This window comes from Melanotaenia boesemani, chromosome 3 (assembly GCF_017639745.1).
Source record: "Melanotaenia boesemani isolate fMelBoe1 chromosome 3, fMelBoe1.pri, whole genome shotgun sequence".
NCBI lineage: Eukaryota > Metazoa > Chordata > Actinopteri > Atheriniformes > Melanotaeniidae > Melanotaenia > Melanotaenia boesemani.
In genome coordinates, this window is record NC_055684.1 from 29,262,310 (window position 1) to 29,281,427 (window position 19,118).

The 19,118-nt window shown below is 39.2% G+C and overlaps 2 protein-coding genes across 7 annotated transcripts in view; one reads left to right on the forward strand and one right to left on the reverse strand.

Annotated features, from left to right (window-relative positions):
* Positions 1-6,707, forward strand: part of LOC121636368 (AMP deaminase 2-like) — a 39,501-nt gene extending 32,794 nt beyond the window's left edge. For all 6 annotated transcript variants that reach the window (XM_041979832.1, XM_041979835.1, XM_041979834.1 and 3 more), the window contains 6 exons: positions 164-290; positions 378-541; positions 663-783; positions 2,589-2,762; positions 2,838-2,948; positions 3,193-6,707. In XM_041979832.1, the coding sequence (XP_041835766.1) occupies positions 164-290; positions 378-541; positions 663-783; positions 2,589-2,762; positions 2,838-2,948; positions 3,193-3,408 (913 nt within the window). In that variant the 3' untranslated portion in view covers positions 3,409-6,707. The remainder of the gene's footprint in view (positions 1-163; positions 291-377; positions 542-662; positions 784-2,588; positions 2,763-2,837; positions 2,949-3,192) is intronic.
* Positions 6,708-6,720: 13 nt separating this feature from the next.
* eps8l3a (EPS8-like 3a) lies at positions 6,721-14,059 on the reverse strand. The gene is made up of 20 exons (XM_041979837.1): positions 13,895-14,059; positions 13,186-13,265; positions 12,990-13,063; positions 12,839-12,903; positions 12,595-12,753; positions 11,295-11,444; positions 11,146-11,210; positions 10,957-11,057; positions 10,462-10,625; positions 10,247-10,352; positions 10,043-10,116; positions 9,877-9,951; positions 9,443-9,588; positions 9,125-9,323; positions 9,017-9,054; positions 8,832-8,928; positions 8,629-8,730; positions 8,421-8,506; positions 7,171-7,303; positions 6,721-7,065 (listed from the first exon to the last, which is right to left on the reverse strand). Exons 2-20 carry the CDS (start codon positions 13,248-13,250, stop codon positions 7,060-7,062), a joined length of 1,905 nt encoding a protein of 634 aa, XP_041835771.1. The 5' UTR covers positions 13,251-13,265; positions 13,895-14,059; the 3' UTR covers positions 6,721-7,059.
* Between the last annotated feature and the right edge of the window lie 5,059 nt (positions 14,060-19,118).

Sequence of the window (19,118 nt, forward strand, 5' to 3'; positions counted from 1 at the left end):
TGTGAATGTGTGAATGTGACGTACATGTAAAGTGTTTTGGATAAAAAAGCGCTATATAAGTACAGACCATTTAAAACTATTTTGTCATTAATAAAGAACTATCAAACACGGAGCAAAAACTTCTTTGACCAACACATTTATGTGTCAATAATCACCTTTTCAGTGACGTGTACCATACAAAGAAGCAGCTGGCAAACTTCCAGGAGATGTTGGAGAATATCTTCATGCCTCTGTTTGAAGTCACAATCAACCCCAGCAGTCATCCTGAACTGCATCTCTTCTTGGAGCACGTGAGTGTGACGTGACACGTAGTATCCTGGTGATTCACAACTTAAGATACAGAGTGACTGTTAAATTCTCTGTCTGTGTGATAATAGGTGGTGGGCTTTGACAGCGTGGATGACGAGTCCAAACCTGAGCACCACATTTTCAATCTTGACAGCCCACTGCCAGCTGACTGGACAGAAGAGGACAACCCACCCTATTCCTACTACCTCTACTACACCTACGCTAACATGACTGTGCTCAACCACCTGCGAAGGTAATGGAATACATCAGTACTACACACCAATAGTGGATCCATTTATTAAAAATGTTAATGATTCACAAATGCAGACGAGTCTCCAAGGATTTTTTCTTTCTTGTTGTTTTGTCTGATGCAGGCGACGAGGCTTCCATACGTTTGTGCTGCGACCTCACTGTGGTGAAGCCGGGCCAATCCACCACCTGGTGTCAGGTTTCATGCTGTCAGAGAACATCTCTCATGGGCTGCTGCTCAGAAAGGTCAGGAAACCACACAGAAGCATTTGGTCCCTTCATTCTTAAATAATACCTGCAAATCTTTGATGTGTTACAGTTTAAATGCATTCAACAATTAATGTATAAAAATCAGCTGCAGGTCTTGAGTTGTTTTCATTTTGGATGATACTGTCGTGAATATTGGGTCATGTTTTGTTTGCTATAAAAGGTGTCGAGCAGCAGATGCACATTTTACCATCCATCTCGCATATTTAAAAAAACAGCTTTTTCCACCTCAAAAATGTGAAGCAGTACTTAAGTTTACCAAATGTTTCAGGCCTGATGTTGTCCCCAATAGGATCAGGATTTCTTTCCTCCGTACTCAGTCTTTATTTACTCCCTAAAAATAACAAAAAAATAAACTAATTTCTTAAAATCACCTAAACTCAAGATGATCAATTGAACCTTTTTCTGCCTAGTGTCCACTACAGTGAAGAGCTATTTAAAGGCTGCTTTCTAGTGTATGCATGGGAGAGGATAGTATATTTGCAAATTATCCACTTTAACAAAATAATACAGCTGTTCTTTTGTAGAATATTTATATAAAAAATGACAACTTATTATTTGATAGTTTTATAGAATAGATCCAAATAAATGAACAAAAAAAAAAACTCAAATAAGATTAAAAATGAATAAAATCAGTACTGTGCATGTCTGCAGAAGTGAAATATTGTTTGTGAAAGAATATGGCACTGTTCTTTTTTTATATTTGTATGTAATTAATTAACTTTAATAATTCATGCATCAGAGGGTTAACGTCACCTTAGTTTCAAAATATATTACTGTGTAAGCTGTGATGTTGCCTTCGATTTGGTGTTGAATGGATTTGATTCATTATAGTAATGATGTTTATTCTTTTGTTTTGGGCAAGTTTCATTTATATGTGCATGGGGTTATAAGTAGAAAAATTAATTAGTCTTTGATGTGAATCATAAGCATTGTTAAAGAAGTTACTCCGCAATTAAGACTACAAAAGTACACTGTTTGTTCCAGTTTCTTATCAGTCCCCAGAGTCAAAACCAGACATGGAGAAGCTGCATTCAGCTTCTGTGCTCCACATGTCTGGAACAAACTCTCAGAAAGCCTCAAATCAGCTGAAACACTCAGTCTATTTAAATCAAGGTTGAAGACCCACCTGTTCTCTGCTGCATTTCACTAGTTTTTATTTAGACGTCCAGATCTGCATTCGGTTCTTTTACGCTGAAATCTTAACTTTATTTCTTTATCTGAGCTTTTTCTTGCTGTTTTTATGTAATCAATTTTATCTTTTTTTAATCTTTGTTTTTCTAATGCACTTTTTTTTCTTCCCCTGCACGTTGCTGTAATGTTTTTATGTTTTTATGTAAAGCACTTTGAATTGTCTTGAACATGAAATATGCTTTACAAATAAATTTGCCTTGCCTTTGAATCTGACTTGTAGGCAGCAAAAGGAAGTGATGAAGGAACAAGGAGTTAATAACTTCAAGTCTATGGGAAGCAAATATGAAAATGAGCAAATGTGCTGCAGTGGCAAACTGGCCAAATCTCTACAGATTCAGAGTTGAAATGATTAAGATGGTTATTCAGGGTTTAATCAAGTCTGTCTGTGATGATCGAACAGGAAGATTATCCAATAAAAAAGTATATCTACTTAAGAATAATTATGTGTCAGCAGTAAGAACAGAAGGAAGCTCAACAAAGCTGCCAATCCGCTGCTGCTGAGTGTAGGGCAAACAAGTCTTTTTAACAGTCAGATGTATTTTTAGTCTCTAACTTTGTCCATTCGTCTCCTTCACTTTGACACCTCTCAGGCTCCGGTGCTTCAGTATCTTTACTACCTGGCTCAAGTTGGCATTGCCATGTCGCCACTGAGCAACAACAGCCTGTTTCTGAGTTACCACCGCAACCCGCTGCCAGAATATCTGTCCAGAGGCCTCATGATCTCTCTGTCTACAGATGATCCTCTTCAGTTCCATTTCACCAAGGTCAGTATAATTCCTCCCCTGTTGTACACTTCAAGTCAAACTCATTTTTTCTGATGTGATATGTTTGCTTTCCAGGAACCCCTGATGGAAGAGTACAGCATTGCAGCTCAAGTGTGGAAACTGAGCTCATGTGACATGTGCGAGCTAGCAAGAAACAGCGTCCTCATGAGTGGATTTTCACACAAGGTAAACTAGTAAACGCTTTCAGTGTAGGGGTGTAGCAGGTGTATGGTTTATTAGCTACACATGCAATATGACCTGAAAGCTAAAACGTATAACTAGCACCGCTATGAAAGTATTAAAGAGTTGGTCCTGAATGGAAATCTTAAAGTAGAATTCCTTGTGTTTTTCTTTTGTTTAGTAGAACCAAAATTAGTTAAAAACCTTTGCAGAGTATCTGTTTCCGCTCATGCAGCTTCTTTAATTACAGGCGAAAAGCTACTGGCTTGGCCCCAGTTATTGTAAGGAGGGTCCTGTGAGCAATGACATCCGCCGCACCAACGTCCCTGATATCCGTGTGGCGTACCGCAGTGAGACGCTCACCGAGGAGCTTCACCTCATCACTCACGCTGTGCGCACGGAGGAGCTGGACACTATTGATGAGGAGGACTCTCTGACCATGGGTCCTCTCTCGGGGCGGCGTTGAAGTCACAGTTGCATGGTTTCTCAAACCTGTGGCTCACTCAGCATGACACTGAAGACACACGATGTGAGAGTATTTCTGCCATTTGATCTTTTCAACAAATACCACTAAGCATCACTGTAGAAGTGTGCCACACTGACAGCAACCCAAAAAGCCAAGGTTACAGTGCTGCCAGTCTTCAACTTCTATATAATGTTGCAAGTAAAAAAAAAATCCCTTGTTTTATTTAACCCCTTAACTTGTGTTTCTTGTGTTCTCTGTGACATGCCAAATCTGAGTCAGCATCATGAAGGTTTGCAGGGATCAGCATCAGGACTCAACATTTAACAGCTGGAAAACATGCAGTTGAATCCGCTAATTATTTCGCCAAAGTTATCACAGGATCCCTTTTAATGTTTTCTGTAACTTACTTGCACAATGACAACCAGCACGTTTAAACAACATCTCAAGCTAAACTTCCCAGTGTTGTTTAACTTTGACTATAGAGTTACGCTGCTTAATTATCCTCACTGCATCTGTTCTCTTTACAATACATTATCAAAGGATTATAGATGCAGGGTAATTGTAAAAGCATGTTGGAGGCTGGATATATATACCTGCACAGCAAACTTTAACAAATTTCCCATTTTATTCTATTGAATGCTGCAGCACTGAATAGCTGCCTTGTACATTGCTTGGTGTGGTATTAGATCTTTTGCTGAATTGCACATTTACAATAAACATTCTTCCGTGATTCTGTTGAGCTCAGAAAGTAACTTGGCCTTTAAGTTAAGCAAGACTTTAAGTGTCTGACTGCAAACATTCCTTAAAGCAAGCAGATCTCCTTAGCTGCACATTAAATTATTCCTGGAAAATTATTTTGGTGTTATTTTGGTTATTTTAGTGGTGCATGTCGGCAGTAGCACAGACCTGATAGACAGATGTGCACTGTAGAGCACAAAAAATTATGGATGAATACAGTTACATCATTGTGGCCATGAAGCATCCTCTGTATGTCCGTAGGGCCCTGATCACACTCATTCCTTTTCCAGTCAATAAACTGGAGAGTCACAGGTTTTCACTTTGCATGCAGCTCACTGTTGATAAGCACCAAGCCAAGACTTCACAGTGCCTTTTCATCTTTAGCTCTGAGAGATGCATGTTGAGCTTTATCTCTTTATTACCGACATTTTCTTCTCTGTGGATATACGTTGGGAATGCTGGTGGAACTGAAAGCACCGGCTGTGTGCACGCTGTGAAATAGCTTTCACTTTGGCCTCTCAGGAGGACGGTGGATTTGTTTCAAGTGTTTCTGCTTTTTTGCATGCCTGCATGACTTATGGATGTGAGGAGAAAATGAGTTGTTTACATTAAGCTGTAATGTAAAGCATCTTAACTAGTCCAGGGGTGCCGACCAGCTTTAGCTTCTGAATCTGTTTGCAATGAAGTGAAACAGATTTAAACTCAGCGCTGTAGAAAAAGAGCAAACCATGCTGGGACATGGTTACCTGTTGCATGGTACTATACATACACACACACTCACACACATTATATATATATATATATATATATATATATATATATATATATATATATATAATTTTTTTTTATTTTAATTCATCTACAAAAACAGGTCAAAAAGCTGGCATCACGTGCCTCACACTCATCACACTTTTCAACCTGCCACTGGACACAGTCCAGCCTCCATCAAACTGTGAGCTTTGGATTCTCCCATAGGCTGATTTTTGTAGTTGAGATCATAGGAATGACTTAGAAAGTGTTAGCCTATGTTTGAATAACCAGCTGTACAATATTGGGCTGCACGTGTGTTTGCTTTATAGATGATTGGGATAAAAAATGAGAATCCACATTTGCTGGATGAGAACATTGTAGCTTCTAAGGATGCGCTGGAGTTGAGTACTGAACTCTGAGGAACTTATGTGATTGCTGAATTTAATCTATATATTTTTAAAGGCAAAATAGAGAGAAGAAATTTTATATTCACAATATATTAATGTTAATGGTAAGAGTTTCGTTTCTGTTTTATTGTGGTTAAAGGTTATTATGATATCAAAAGCAGTTTTTTTTAATAAGGTTCTGTTATTGTTGGCTTTTAACAAGTAATTGGACATAATGTTTTAGTCGTTGCTCTGCTTGTTTATTGTGACCACAGTCATTTTTTCCTCACGTTTTTGTTTTATTAACCGGTTGTTTTAATACAAATAAATTGTCCACAATAGATGGTGCCTCTTAATTTAAAGTAGCTAGTCAGACATAACAAACATGAAAACTGACTTTTATTATGCATCATGATTGTAGGGTTACTTTTTAAGGTTTTGTTCGGTGCAAAGTTTTTTTTTCAACCAACACTGTGTTAAAAATTATTTAAACCAAACTATGAATGGATTGTAATTTACACAGACTCGTCGTCTGCCTGCCTTTACAGTTTAATTTCTTCAGCTTGTTCAACAATCACACTGTTATCTACTTGGTAGCGTTTAGTGAAGAAGTACATTTTCAATGAGTAAACTCTGTAATACCAAACTGATCAGACCTTTGTTCACTTTTCATCCACTCAGCTTTACAACTCATTTACTGTGTACAAGATGTCCTCATCATAGAGCATGCTACCTCACCGATACTCATTTCTCAGTATTGCCTCTGTGGTGCCCAGTACTGTCCACAAACAAATGGTTTAAAACAAAAGTTTCCATTGCCCATTGCCACATATACATATATATATATATATATATATATATATATATATATATATATATATATATATATATATATACACACACATATAACCTAATATCAGCCATTTTCATTTGTGAAAATATTCAAATAGTCATTTAGATCTGGATTCTTGTGAAATTTTCTTATTGCTTTGTCCCAGTGAACAGGCAGACAGAAAAGTAAATGGCGTTATGATGCTGCCATGTGTCCACTGAGCAGTAACACTGTGACTACATAAACAAAAACTATCTATTAATCATATTCGAACATTATTACGACACTATCTACATATGAATCTTGTTCATGTTTAGTTAGATTTTATTTCTGCCTGCTAACTTCATGGTGCATTTAGTATTAGGAATCTTGAAGAAATGTTTGTGTTCAGCTGATATTTTTCTGAAAAGTATGTTTTTACACAGTTGTGTCACTTCTTTAACAAGTAAGCTTAAATTTGAATTCTGCCTATTTTTATGTCCATTGATAATGTAGCCTTATTATTGCTTGAGATGGACTGTCAGCATTTTACAAATTCTGATAAGGTTCCTGTATATTGTCTGAATAATTAAATAAAGCATGTTAATTCACTACTTTTGCTCCACATTTTCTTTTATTTACAAGTTACAGAGTGATTATATTATTACTTTCACTGCAACAGTCTCATATAAAGTTCTGGTTTAATCCTATAATATGTTGATTTGATTACACATTGACTTGAAACATTTCACTATGACACCTCAAAATGGCACTAATGTATATTTAAAAGTGAAATTCTTATCATTTAATAGAATAGGTTAAATCTCTCTTGATTTCAAAAAGTGACAATATGCAAAACTCATTGTAAACATGGTCTCTTTCTATTGTTTATTAGCTGAAATCTCTTCTTTAATCCATTGTGATGTCCATGTCATTTAACAGCGTGGGCCCCTCCGAACTGGCATCCTAAGTCTTGAAAAGAAAGAAAGTTGTGTGTGTTAACGACAGCATTAACCAGGTTCACACAAATTATCTTTAATGGAAGCAAGTAAAGTTGATCTGTGGTCTGTGACTTACAGCCAAGGCTGATTTGACTGCTTGTAGCTGGAAGAAAACTCGTCCTCCTTCTTCTGGACACACCGTCTTCAGTTCCTCTCTGGTCATCCCCAGCAGCATTGAGCCGCTCAGAACACCAAGACAGCGCACAGTGCTGCAGGAGATATCAAGTTAGTGGGGGGTTTTATTCATTTGTAAATTTACAAACCTGACCTGGATGAGTACAAGTTTTCTAAGGCTGCCTTTGTAAACCTTTAGTAAATGGTTGAATTTGGGTAAAAAATAAATAAATAAATAAAAAGCCCAATACCCCTTTAATATACTGTAAGTACACAATATTTTGACTTTGTGGATTTGTATGGAAAAGTTATCTGGCAAATTTATATAACTTGTGTAAGTCCTACATGTCTTCATGTCCCTGCAAGGAAGGATAAACACACAAAACATGGGCATTACAGTCAATGGATCTCCGAGAAACTCTGCACAAGTCTGCTATTGACCCATTCATTTGAATCAGGTGTGTTAAAGCAGGGAAACATTGAAGGTCTGACAATGAAGACAGTGGAGCTTGAGGACTGGAGTTGGGGATCCCTGATGTAAAGGACCTTCTGTAACCTCAGTCTCTATAGATGAAATGCAAAAAGCTTTTTGGAACAAAGCTGCATATATGAGCTAAGCATAAAAGGAAGCCTGACTTAAGGTGTTAAGCATTTTTTTTCTGCTTGAACTTGGTCAGGACAACCATGATTATTTAGTCCTGACAGTGAAGCACAGAGGTGGGAGTATAATGACCCTTAATTGGACAAAGCAGTACAGAAAATGAATGAAAGACTAACTCCCAAACACCAGGAATTTGATAGAAGAGGAATTTGATCTAATGTTCCCTGCTAATATCACCCAATAAGTTCTAGAAAGGTGGGTGCAATGAATACTGTGACCTTGCCAGATAAAGTGCAAAGCATTTCTAAAAAGTTGCACCCTTCATACTAAAGAGGATTTGAGTCAACATATAGAGTACTAAAAAAATGTACATCTCAGTGAGTGTTCCATTGTTTTTTTGTCTTTAATACAATAAACCTAAGATATCTTCAAAGCACATATTTGACAGTTACTAGATGCTGCTGTTGGATAGTACCCATGATTTACTAAAAGCTGGTCAGTGTCTCTTTACATATGTTTACATTCAGGTGCATTGTCCAGTATCTGTGCTCGAAATCTTAATCTTTGCACTGTTTGTTAAATAAAATTAATTCTACTGTGTTTTTACTCACATTTGGCTGAACTCTTTGTCTTCGAGCCAGGCTTTCACGTCTGCTGGTTTGGATCTCCTCGTTAGGACAGGAGACACCTCAGTCTCCTTGGAAAACAGAACAATAACACACAGTGATTTTTCTTTTGTGTGTGTGTGTGTGGACAGTTTTCTTTTTTTGTTGTTGCCATTTTACAGCTGAAGTTTATGTTGATCTGCTGTGTTTTTACCTCAGACTGCTCATCATTAGTCTCCATGATATTATTGGGTACATAACCTTCTTCCCCTTTGCTGTTCCTCACTTTCCACCACTGCTTTGACATGTCCAGCAGCTGCAGAGGAACAAAGCAAAAAATAGCTGTCATCTTCAAAGGTATGCTCTGTGTGAATCATTTGCTACTGAAATGACTTGGGAAAGAACAGGAACAAATACTTCAACGATTTCTCCTTTCCTGACAGTGAGCTCTCTGTGGTTTCTCGAAATGAAGTCAGTCTTAACACGCATGTTACGTGGTTTGGAGCTCGCTGAGCTGAAACACACACCAAGAACAAAAATTTAGAACAATGTAATTCAAAACATTCACATTATACAGATGTTTAATCTCTGCTTGTGCGTACCGTAACGGTGAGGGTGACGGCCTCCACTTGGCAAAAGTCTGTGGAGAAAGAATAGTCAGACTTTTTTTGTTTATCCTGGTCGAGCCTGTGGTAAGAACGAGTGCTTACCTGCCCATTTGAGCTAGCTTTTTGTGTGGATGATGTAAAGTGATGTGAAGGCTGCAGGCTTGGTGAAGGTTGTGGACTTTCTCGTCTGCTAGTAGGTTCACTTGGTGCAGGTGTTGCAGTCACTTCAGGGGGCTGCCAACCATCATAAAACTCCAGTGTGTAGATTGGGATGTCCTCATCATCCTCTGGCCATTTGGTACTGTTCATACAGTTGAAATTATACCTGATTACCATCTTTATGTGTAAAGTCCAACAGCACTAATTAAAACTAAAATACGAATGTAAAAATCCATCAGATCTGCTGGATAAAAGCAGCACCTGGGGATGTTCCAGGGATCTCCCAGAGACTGCCAGAGCTGATCCTCCTCTGTGGTGGCCTCTTCACTCAGGAAACGGATACACTGAGGTGTCAGCAGCGGCGCCACAATGGTCATAGGCAGATCTTCAGGGCAGTGAGACACCACCTGGTGAAATATGAACAACTCACTTTGTCAACAAAGATAATTGCAGAAGGCCGGTGCTGTGCCTTTCTAGTTCTGTTTTTGAGGCATATGAACAGGTTTTTGCTCCTTCCTCAAGCTGTTAATGGGACAAATCAGTGTGCAGCTGAAACAGTCACATCACAGAAAATCTGTTAAATATTATTAATTAAGTGTAATAGTGTGGAACATGGTTGTACAGAATAAGTGCTAAAACTATTCATCATGTATTATGCAACCAATATTTTTACAACTCTGAAATAAGTCACTTACAAATTCTAATGCAGAAAACAAGAAGTGGACTAATTCAGGAGCACTGGGTGTATAGATCTTTCCGTTGAGCTCCGCCTGCCAAAAGTTACACAACTGCGCATTACGGAATGAACAAGAACAGCACAGACTATGATGACTGCTTGTAAATGTGAATTAAGACACAAACCACAAGGTTTAACCCATATTTGATTTTACGGAGACATGCTGCAAATTCTTCTGGATGAGGCAGGTCATCCACAGCTAAAACAAATCAGAACACAAGATAAGTAACTTGCAACTGGGAAGGACTTAAAATGTAAAAAAACCAAAGTATGTTTATTTACATTCAGCTGACATGCACTGTATATCTAAAGGTTTTAAATTGAATTACCTTTCCCCCTCTTCTTCTTTTTCTTCTTCTTTGCATTCTTTGCTAATATTGCAGCAACTTGCCCCGTGAAGATCTCTATGTCATTAGAAATATGATTCAAAATATCCTGAAAAGAAAGAATTACTAGATTCTTCTTCTGAAAGGTAAATGTTATTATTCTTTATAGCAATAGTTATAAATTTCACAGTTTTAATCTAATTGTGAAGTAAACTCACAACATTCCTGTCCAGCTCTGTATATGGGGGAGGAAAAAACAAAGGAGGAGAGGGCTGTGGTGATGATACCACAGTGGGAAGTTGCATAATTCGAGGTGCAGCTTCATCTTCTTCCTCCTCATCCAGAGGAAGATCCAGATCAGTCTCAGGAAAATCCTCTTCTCCTACACAGACACAAACAGATTAAAAGAGGTGCTGGGGTGGGAGTGTGATGATATGGAGGTGCCTTAGTTTATAGATTGTATACCAAAATACTGGCTATCAAGATACATCCCAGTGTCCAAAAGAATCCCAGAAGAGCACCTGACCTGGTCATATGTTTTTCACCTGATTTAAATACAATATTCACCTCGAACTTCAGGAATTAGAGAACCTCTGACTTTTACTAAGTTCCTACTAAGTAACTCTTTTAAAATGTTTTGACACCAATTTGAATAATTTCAGTGATTTTTCATTGGGGTGTTTCATATTGTGAATATCATGTTACAGGCTAACCGAAGTCAGAAGCAACTGTCGACGGTGGCAATGAGTCACTTGCAGGCCTCTCCTCTTTCACGACTTTTGCTCTTTCAAGTCTTCCTGGAACTTTTGCATTGCTGTTTCAGAAAGTATAAAAGACACTTTAAAGAAAAAATTAAAAGTTGATAAAGGTTTAAGTATTTGTGCATGCTGGCTTTACTCTACCTTGGGCCTGAATCCTCTTTCCTGCGCATCAGTGCTCGTGATAGATCCCTTTGAACATAGTCAGCCTGGAAATAACAAGAAACACAAACTTGCTTGTGTTTTCCACTTCTCAGACACAATAAGAACCATCTTCAGGGGTGTGTCCTCACCCTGACATCCTCACACTGGAACATGAAGACGGTGGTTGTGGGTTTTCTTCTGGACTGGACTGACACAGTGAGCAGGGAATTGTACACCTCAGCGTCCAGAACGGCATTCAGATCCTGGATTTCACTGAGAGAAATAGACTCCAGTTCTTCCTGAGAAATCACAGAAGTGTATACATGAACTGTTAGAGGAGTTTTATGTGCAGCTATGTTCTTGTTGGTGGGTTGGTGGTATCTCTGCAAGATGATAAACCGAGTGGTTGGTGAATTTAAGAATGGCTGATGTGTCTAAATAAATCTGGATCTGTAATATTAATAACTGGAAGCATCCAGCAGAACAAAAATACATCTAGGAGATTACCTTTGATGCCACTACTGACTAACACCGTTATTTTCATGATTTGCTGTTTTATTTAACTCTGAGTCATTTGGGAGATTTGAACTGTCTGTACTAAAACCTCAAATTCTTTATCAGCGTTGGTCTCTGGAGAGACAATGTTTACATATAGCTGCATCACTCCAAAGGGAAATTCATATTTACCCTGAAAGTATTGCTTTTTTTTTTTTTTAGCTAACTGTGAAACTTTTTAATTTGTGCAATGTGCCATCTTTATTTATTCTTCATCAGTAACACATACACTGATAACTACACATCTCAACAAATCTTCCTTTAATTAAAATAGTAAATAACTTTGATTTCAAGAATTTTTCAAAGAGGTGGGAAAGGTACATGTTGAGAAACACTGGGCAGCATCATGCCTTCTTTTAATAATACTTTAAGTATTTGGGAACTGCAGAGACCAGCTGTTTTGAAGCCTGATTACTTTCTACTTCATGCTTTTGGGATTTTAGTTGATTAACAGTTCAGGACCCTCTCTTATATTTTTTTCTTTCAAAATGCAGCAAGCGTTTTAATGTGAGACAGGTCTGGACTGTAGGTTGGTCGGTTTAGTATCTGGACCCTGCAAATACTGCTGCAACACATACAGGATTGGGTTTGGTGTCTGGATGGCAGCTGATGTGGTAATTTCAGAGAGATGCTTGCAGCACATTCTACAGTACATAACATTTCTCTTTTTCAGTATTAGTTATGTTTGTGCTACTCTTGACCAAATTTATCATTTGAATAATTTCAACATAATTACGCTGTTTTTCACTCAAATTTTAAATGTCTAAATGTCAGAAGAGAGATGAACATCCTACTCTTTTATAGCTTGCAATGCCCTGTGATTGAGACAGTCTGTCAGAAACCACTCCCATCTAGCTTTACCTTAACTTTATTAGGTTGACACAAGCTGTTTACCTTGGTTTCGATGTCTGTGAGTAGCAGGTTGACACCGCGCACCTCCATCAGCATGTTCTGAGCCCACACACGGCCCATCTGATCCAATAGCTTAAGACGCTCCACACAGTCTCTGACATCTATCAGGTCCTTCCCATCCAGATCACAAGTGAACAAGTGCTGCAACAGTCATTAAAACTCAACATCAAGCAGGACAGGATTTACAGCTGCACGCGTTTAAATGATAAAGATATCATGATCATACCTCCACCCTGTACTGAAACTTGTCCATCATGTTATTGATTGATTCTGCGTACTGTGATCTCTGCACTGTTGAAGCATAAAGCAGATCTATGAGAGATTCTGCATGAATTAAAAGAAGACATCACTGGTTCAGTGCTGCAACGTTAACTTACAGTAAATTAACTTTGCACTGGGTCTTGACAAGTTTGATATTTGTGATGATGTTTCCTCCATGGTTGAAAACCCACTGTCTCACACACAAACAAATAAAGAAAAAAGAAAATAAGAAAAAGCAGAACTGATGAATAAGGGAATTTTAAAAAAATCTATAAATAACTGCTTAAAAAACAAAATTTCTGAAATACATACTTAGATTGGATGGATCCTGTGTAGCTGTTGGTATCCAAGCCAAACGGACTGTTATTCCTGAACATCCTGTCCTAACAAACCTGCAGTTTCACATATAACAAGGATTACACACACCATAAAAGTCACAGGTGTGCGCTGCCTCACAAACATGAATCTGAAATAAACCCAGAAGTTACTTAATTTGTAAAGCATGTCGTGGCTTCTGTCTGTGGGCTATATGAAGTTAACTGAAGCTAAAAAAAATCTTATATTTAGACTGAAATACACACTATACAAACACAACACAGAGTGAAATGTTTCTGTTCTGTTACCTGGTAACAGAACTGTGATCAATCAAACAACATCGCCCTTATGCTGTCATGAGTTTGGTTTGCCAGCAGCGTGACTTACAGTCATCCACAAAGTAGAAAATTATCCATGTGGACCAAAATAATTAAATAAAAGTGTTTCAATACACGAAAACAGTATCTTACGATGACTTTAAACGTAGCTCTGACTAACACTCCACCTGACTTTAGTATCTTCCTGGAATATATTGACAGCAGGAAAAATGAGAAACATTGAGAAATGTAAGGATGTGGAGTTCTTGTCTTTGCTATTTGCCTTAAATAAATCCACATACCACTGTAAATCTCCTATACACGTGATTTACACAAGAAACAAATATACATCCAGTTATTACTGTATTTTAGTGTCTCTAAAAACTTACCTTTAGCGTTTGGCCGAAGAATACTGCTGTTACTTCTTCCTGTATTATTACTGTTTCTGTAGTATTGGTCGTTTACTTCATATTATAATTCTGCACCTCAATAACGTGAACACAAGACTTCCTCATAAAGGAAAAGGACAAAGTACACTGTCAGCGGCAAAGTCATTTGTGGGATAGTGAATCGTCTGGGATGAGGGTGTGAGGTCTTTTACACTGGAATCCTGCTTGAACAAAGGTTAAGAGATACATGGGAAATCACCTCACCCTGAAGTTTCCAGGGCTTTTAATGAGGACCTATAATAACTGTCAACATTTTATGATTTTTCCATTTGTGACGGAGTCAGAATGTCCTCACTCATTTTTCACTCATTTGTTTCTCAATTTTCAGAAACTGAACATTTGAGGTTTTTTTTCTAATGTTCCCTTCAGTATAGTGTAAATACAGTCGTGTGAAAAGGAAAACCCTCCTTTTATTCAGACAAAATAAAAAAGAAAAGCGAAACTAACTTCACCCAGTCATTCAGTAGCTTGCAGAACCACCATTAGCAGCTCTCCTGAGATCCCACCACCACATTTTCATTCAGGTTTAGGTCTTAACTTTGAATAATTTTCTTTGCCAGCCATTCTCCTTTAGATTTGATGCTGTCCTGTTTGTTGTTGTTGTTTGCTGCTTGTCCTGTTTCCATTTCAGCAAAGTTTTACCTGTCAGACAGATGGCCTCATACTTGACTCTTAACTATTCACAGAGTTCATGGTGAACTCAGTGACTTCAGGAGCTGTATAGATGCAAAACAAACCCAAATCACTGCACCTTTATTATTATTATGAGGACCTTATGAGGTGCTTGTGCTGATATGTTGTGTTTGTTTTTTTAAAAACATGGTGCTGTGCATTCTGACCAAACATCTCCATTTTGGTCTCAACTATCCGAAGGACATTATTCCAGAAGTGGTTCATTCAGAATCCATTCATCCACTTTCTATATCGCTTGTTTTAATTCAGGGTTGCAACAAAGATGGAGCATATCTAGCAATTAACAGGGAAGTGGCAGGGTACGCCCTCGACAAGTCGCCAGTCTATTGCAGGGCCATCACAGAGAGACAAATGGTCACACTCACTCCGAGGGACAATTTAGAGTGACCAATTAACCTGACGTGCATGTCTTTAGACTGTAGGAAGAAGCCGGAGTACTCGGAGATGGTGGGGGTAAATTGTCCCTAGGAGTGAGTATGAGTGTGAATGTTTGTCTCTCTGTGTTGCCTCCTTGCTAAGGCTCAAAATAGTGACCTTCCGCTGTGAGGCAGCGGTGCTAAACCACCATGCAGTCGTAACTCAGGATCAACTTTCAAACCTGTAACCTGTTCATTTTCTTTTAGAGAGGATAAACTTACCCCTGTAAACATTTCCCAAAAAAAGTGGATATTTTTCTAACTGTACCATCACAAATCTTAACATTTAACATGCTAACTGAGACCTGTAGAGTCCGAAAAGTTGTTGTTGGGTTCCTCAGGATTGAGATTTGCACAGTCTGACCTCAGGGTGAATTTGCTAGGACATCAATGTATGGAGACATTGGTAACTGGCGTGTACATATTCCACTTGTGGATAATCTCTCTCGGTGCAGGATGATAGACTCCAGATTTTTTGGAAATATCTTGCAATCCTTTCCAGATTGATGGAAAGCAACAATGACTTCTGATTACTTCTGATGTCTTTTCTCCTTGGCATTGTGGTAATGCACATCTGAATGCTACAGACCTGCAAAATGACAACACTTCTCCTTTTGTTCACATCCGCAAATGATCAGTTGAAGTGTATTTGATTAGCAGCACCTGGTTACTACAGAACCACTGAGCATGAATTTAGTTTTTCTCACACTGCTTCTACATTTTAGCTTAATTTGTTAAATAAATAATGAATCTTCTGTGTCATGTGTTGTGGTTCATTTGAGGTTGTATTGCCCAACTACAAGGCCTAGTAAGGACCACATGAGTTTTTATTATGTTGTAATTTACAACTATTAAAACTGAAATGGTAAAAAAAAAAAAGGAACAGTAAGTGACAATAAACTAAATCAGGAAATCTAGTCAGGGTTATGGTGCTGTACAATTCTATTTATATATCCTTACTCTAGCCTTTAATGTGAGTTATCTGGACTCATTTGGTCCTCTGTGTTTCTGTCTTTTTAGTGAAACATTAACTAGAAAGAATTCCTCAGTGATGCAATCAACACACAGTAGAACAGGACTCAGTTGTGTGATGAAAGGAGCTGGCAAGTGAGTCACTAATTGGGCAAAAAACAGAAGGGTTTACATAATCTGAATTGAGAGCTCATTGTAGATTTATTCAGTTACAGTCTACGGGAAGAGTTGGTAAATAACTACACCAATCAGTAGTCTCGCTTGTTAAGCAGTGGTGGAAAATTAATCCAGTGTTGTAAGTATTGCATAAACTGTCAAAGTCGCTGTGATAAGGTCAGAGTTGTGCCATAATTAGTAGCTATTTCCAATTTTGCAACATTGTGTACCCTTAAATTACATTTCAGTGGGATTTTGCCCAGTTTATGAACAAACATGCGTAGAAGAATAAGCAACCAAAAAACAAATGACAGTTTGCCCCCAAATTTAATGCCTAAAACTTTTCGTACTTTAAAACAGTGTTTCTCAATCCAGGTCCTCAGGACCCACTGCACTGCATGTCTGAGGCATGTTCCTACTTCAACACACCTAATTCAGATTCCTCATGAAGTTCTTTCCAAACCCGTTAACGGGTCACTCATTTAAATCAGGTGTGTTAAGGTGGGGTTACCTCTAAAACATGCAGAGCAGTGGGTCCTAAGGACTCGGACTGAGAAACAATGCTTTAAAAAATAAAAGGGCTGTTGTTAACAAACCTTTCCTTAAGGTATTTTAAAGTCCATATAATTAGACCAGTCAGTCACAGAATAGATTTTAAAACCCTTGTGATTGTTTACAAATCCCAGAACGGTTTAGGCCCAGAATACATCTGTGATATGTTCAGGAGAATATAAACCTAGCAGAGCTCTTAGATCCAAAGACCCTGGTCAACTAGTCCAAACCAGAGTCCAGACTAAACATGGAGAAGCAGCATTTAGCTGTTAGGCTGCAAACAAGTGGAACAAACTGTCAGTGTAAACTTTCACCAAATGTAGACATTTTTAAATCCAGGTTAAAAACCTTTCTTTTCTCATGCGCCTATGCATGAAATCTGCATGTTGACTTTTTTAACTTATCTTGCTTTTAATCATTTTAATGTAATTTATTATTTTATTGTGATTATGTATTAATGCCTTTTACTATTTATAAATATCTGTAATGCCTTTGTTTTATGTAAAGCACTTTGAATTGTCCTGTACATGAAATGTGCTACACAAATAAACTGCCTTGCCTTGCCTTGTTATAAAAATTATTATTATAATGAATCTGTTGGTATGTGTTGTTTCTGTGTTAATGTGGTGGCTCCATTGTGTGGTGACCCTCTCACTGGTTCGAGATGCCTTTTTGTAGTTTTCTTTTTTTCCTGTTCTTGATGCCATTTTGTTGTGAACTATTTGAAGCAAGTGATGTGAAAAAATAGTTGAAGGTAAAAAGAACTCCGGATGCCGACTTAATGTATAATAAAATAGATGGTTTTATTACAAAAGTGATATCTTAAACAGATCTGCAGAAATCTGTGAGGTGTCTGAAGCTAGTCGTAGAAAACCCATCTGAACATAGCATCGGCAGCGATTTTGGGCTGTTTTGCCTCTTCCCGACCTCGGACGGCAAACTCCCGATCATCATGAGATTTCCCTGTCCAATTATCATTTGGTCTGTGGTGTGTTACTAGCTGATTTCTCCCGATAATCCACTCCGAAACGGGTCGTAGCTGACAATCGAGTACACTGAACATGTTCAATATTTCAGACGCTGGCTCTGGAAGGAGCTGGTGCACGAGTTCAACTAGATATAGTGCGACTCACCTCGACACACGGCTTGTGCTCTGGAACCACTGTCCTTGAGAGGGGCTGGACCCTCTTCCATTCTGGAGTTGCTCCCGCTGAGAGGCGCCGAGCAGGTGTGGGCATGCTCATTGCCCACCGACTTGGCACCAGTGCGTTGGGGTTTACCGACTTCAGGTGGGGGGATGGGTCCTGAGTGTTGTTTGTGCTTATGCACCAAACAGCAGTTCAGAGTACACACCCTTTTTGGAGTCCTTGGAGGGGGTCCCTCGTTCTGCTGGGGCACTTCAATGCCCGCGTGGGCAATGACAGCGAGACCTGGAGGGGTGTGATTGGGAGGAATGGCCCCCCTTATCTGAATCCAAGTGGTGTTTTGTTGTTGCACTTGTCCATAGCGAATACCTTGTTCAGGCATAAGAGTGTCCACATGTGCACTTGACACCAGGACACTCTAAGCAGCAGTTCGATGATCGACTTTGTAGTCGTATCATCGAACTTGCGGCAGCATGTCTTGGACACTCGGTGAAGAGAGGGGCGGAGCTGTCAAATGATCACCACCTGGTGGTGAGTAGGCTCAGATGGTGGGGGAGGATGCCGGTCAGGCCTGGCAGACACAAGCGTGTTGTGAGGGTCTGCTGGAAATGTCTGGAGGAGTCCCCTGTCAGAAAGAGTTTCAACTCCCATCTCCTGCAGAGCTTCAACCATGTCCCGGGTGAGGCAGGGGACATCGAGTCCAAGTGGGCTGTGTTCCTTGTGTCTATTGTTGAGGCGGCCAGCAGCAGCTGTGGCAGCAAGGTCATCGGTGCATGTCATGACGGTAACCCCCGAACTTGTTGGTGGACACCAGCAGTAAGGGATGTCGTCAAGCTGAAGAAGGAGTCATGTTGGGCCTTTTTGGCCTGTGGGATTCCAGGGGCAGCTGATGGATGTCAGCAGGCTAAGCGGAATGCAGCTTCAGTGGTTGCTAAGTCAATAACTTGGGCATGGGAAGAGTTTGGAGAGGCCATGGAGAATGACTTCCGGACGGCTTCAAGGAGATTCTGGTCCACCATCCGGCGGCTCAGGAGGGGAAAGCAGTGCTCCATCAACACTGTGTACAGTGGGGATGGGGGGGGCTGCTGACCTCGACTCGGGATGTTGTGAGGCGGTGGAGGGAATACTTCGAAGACCTTCTCAATCCCACCAACACGTCTTCCGATGAGGAAACAGAGTCTGGGCACCTCGCTGAAGTGGTTAAAAACCTCCTCGGTGGATGAGGTCCGC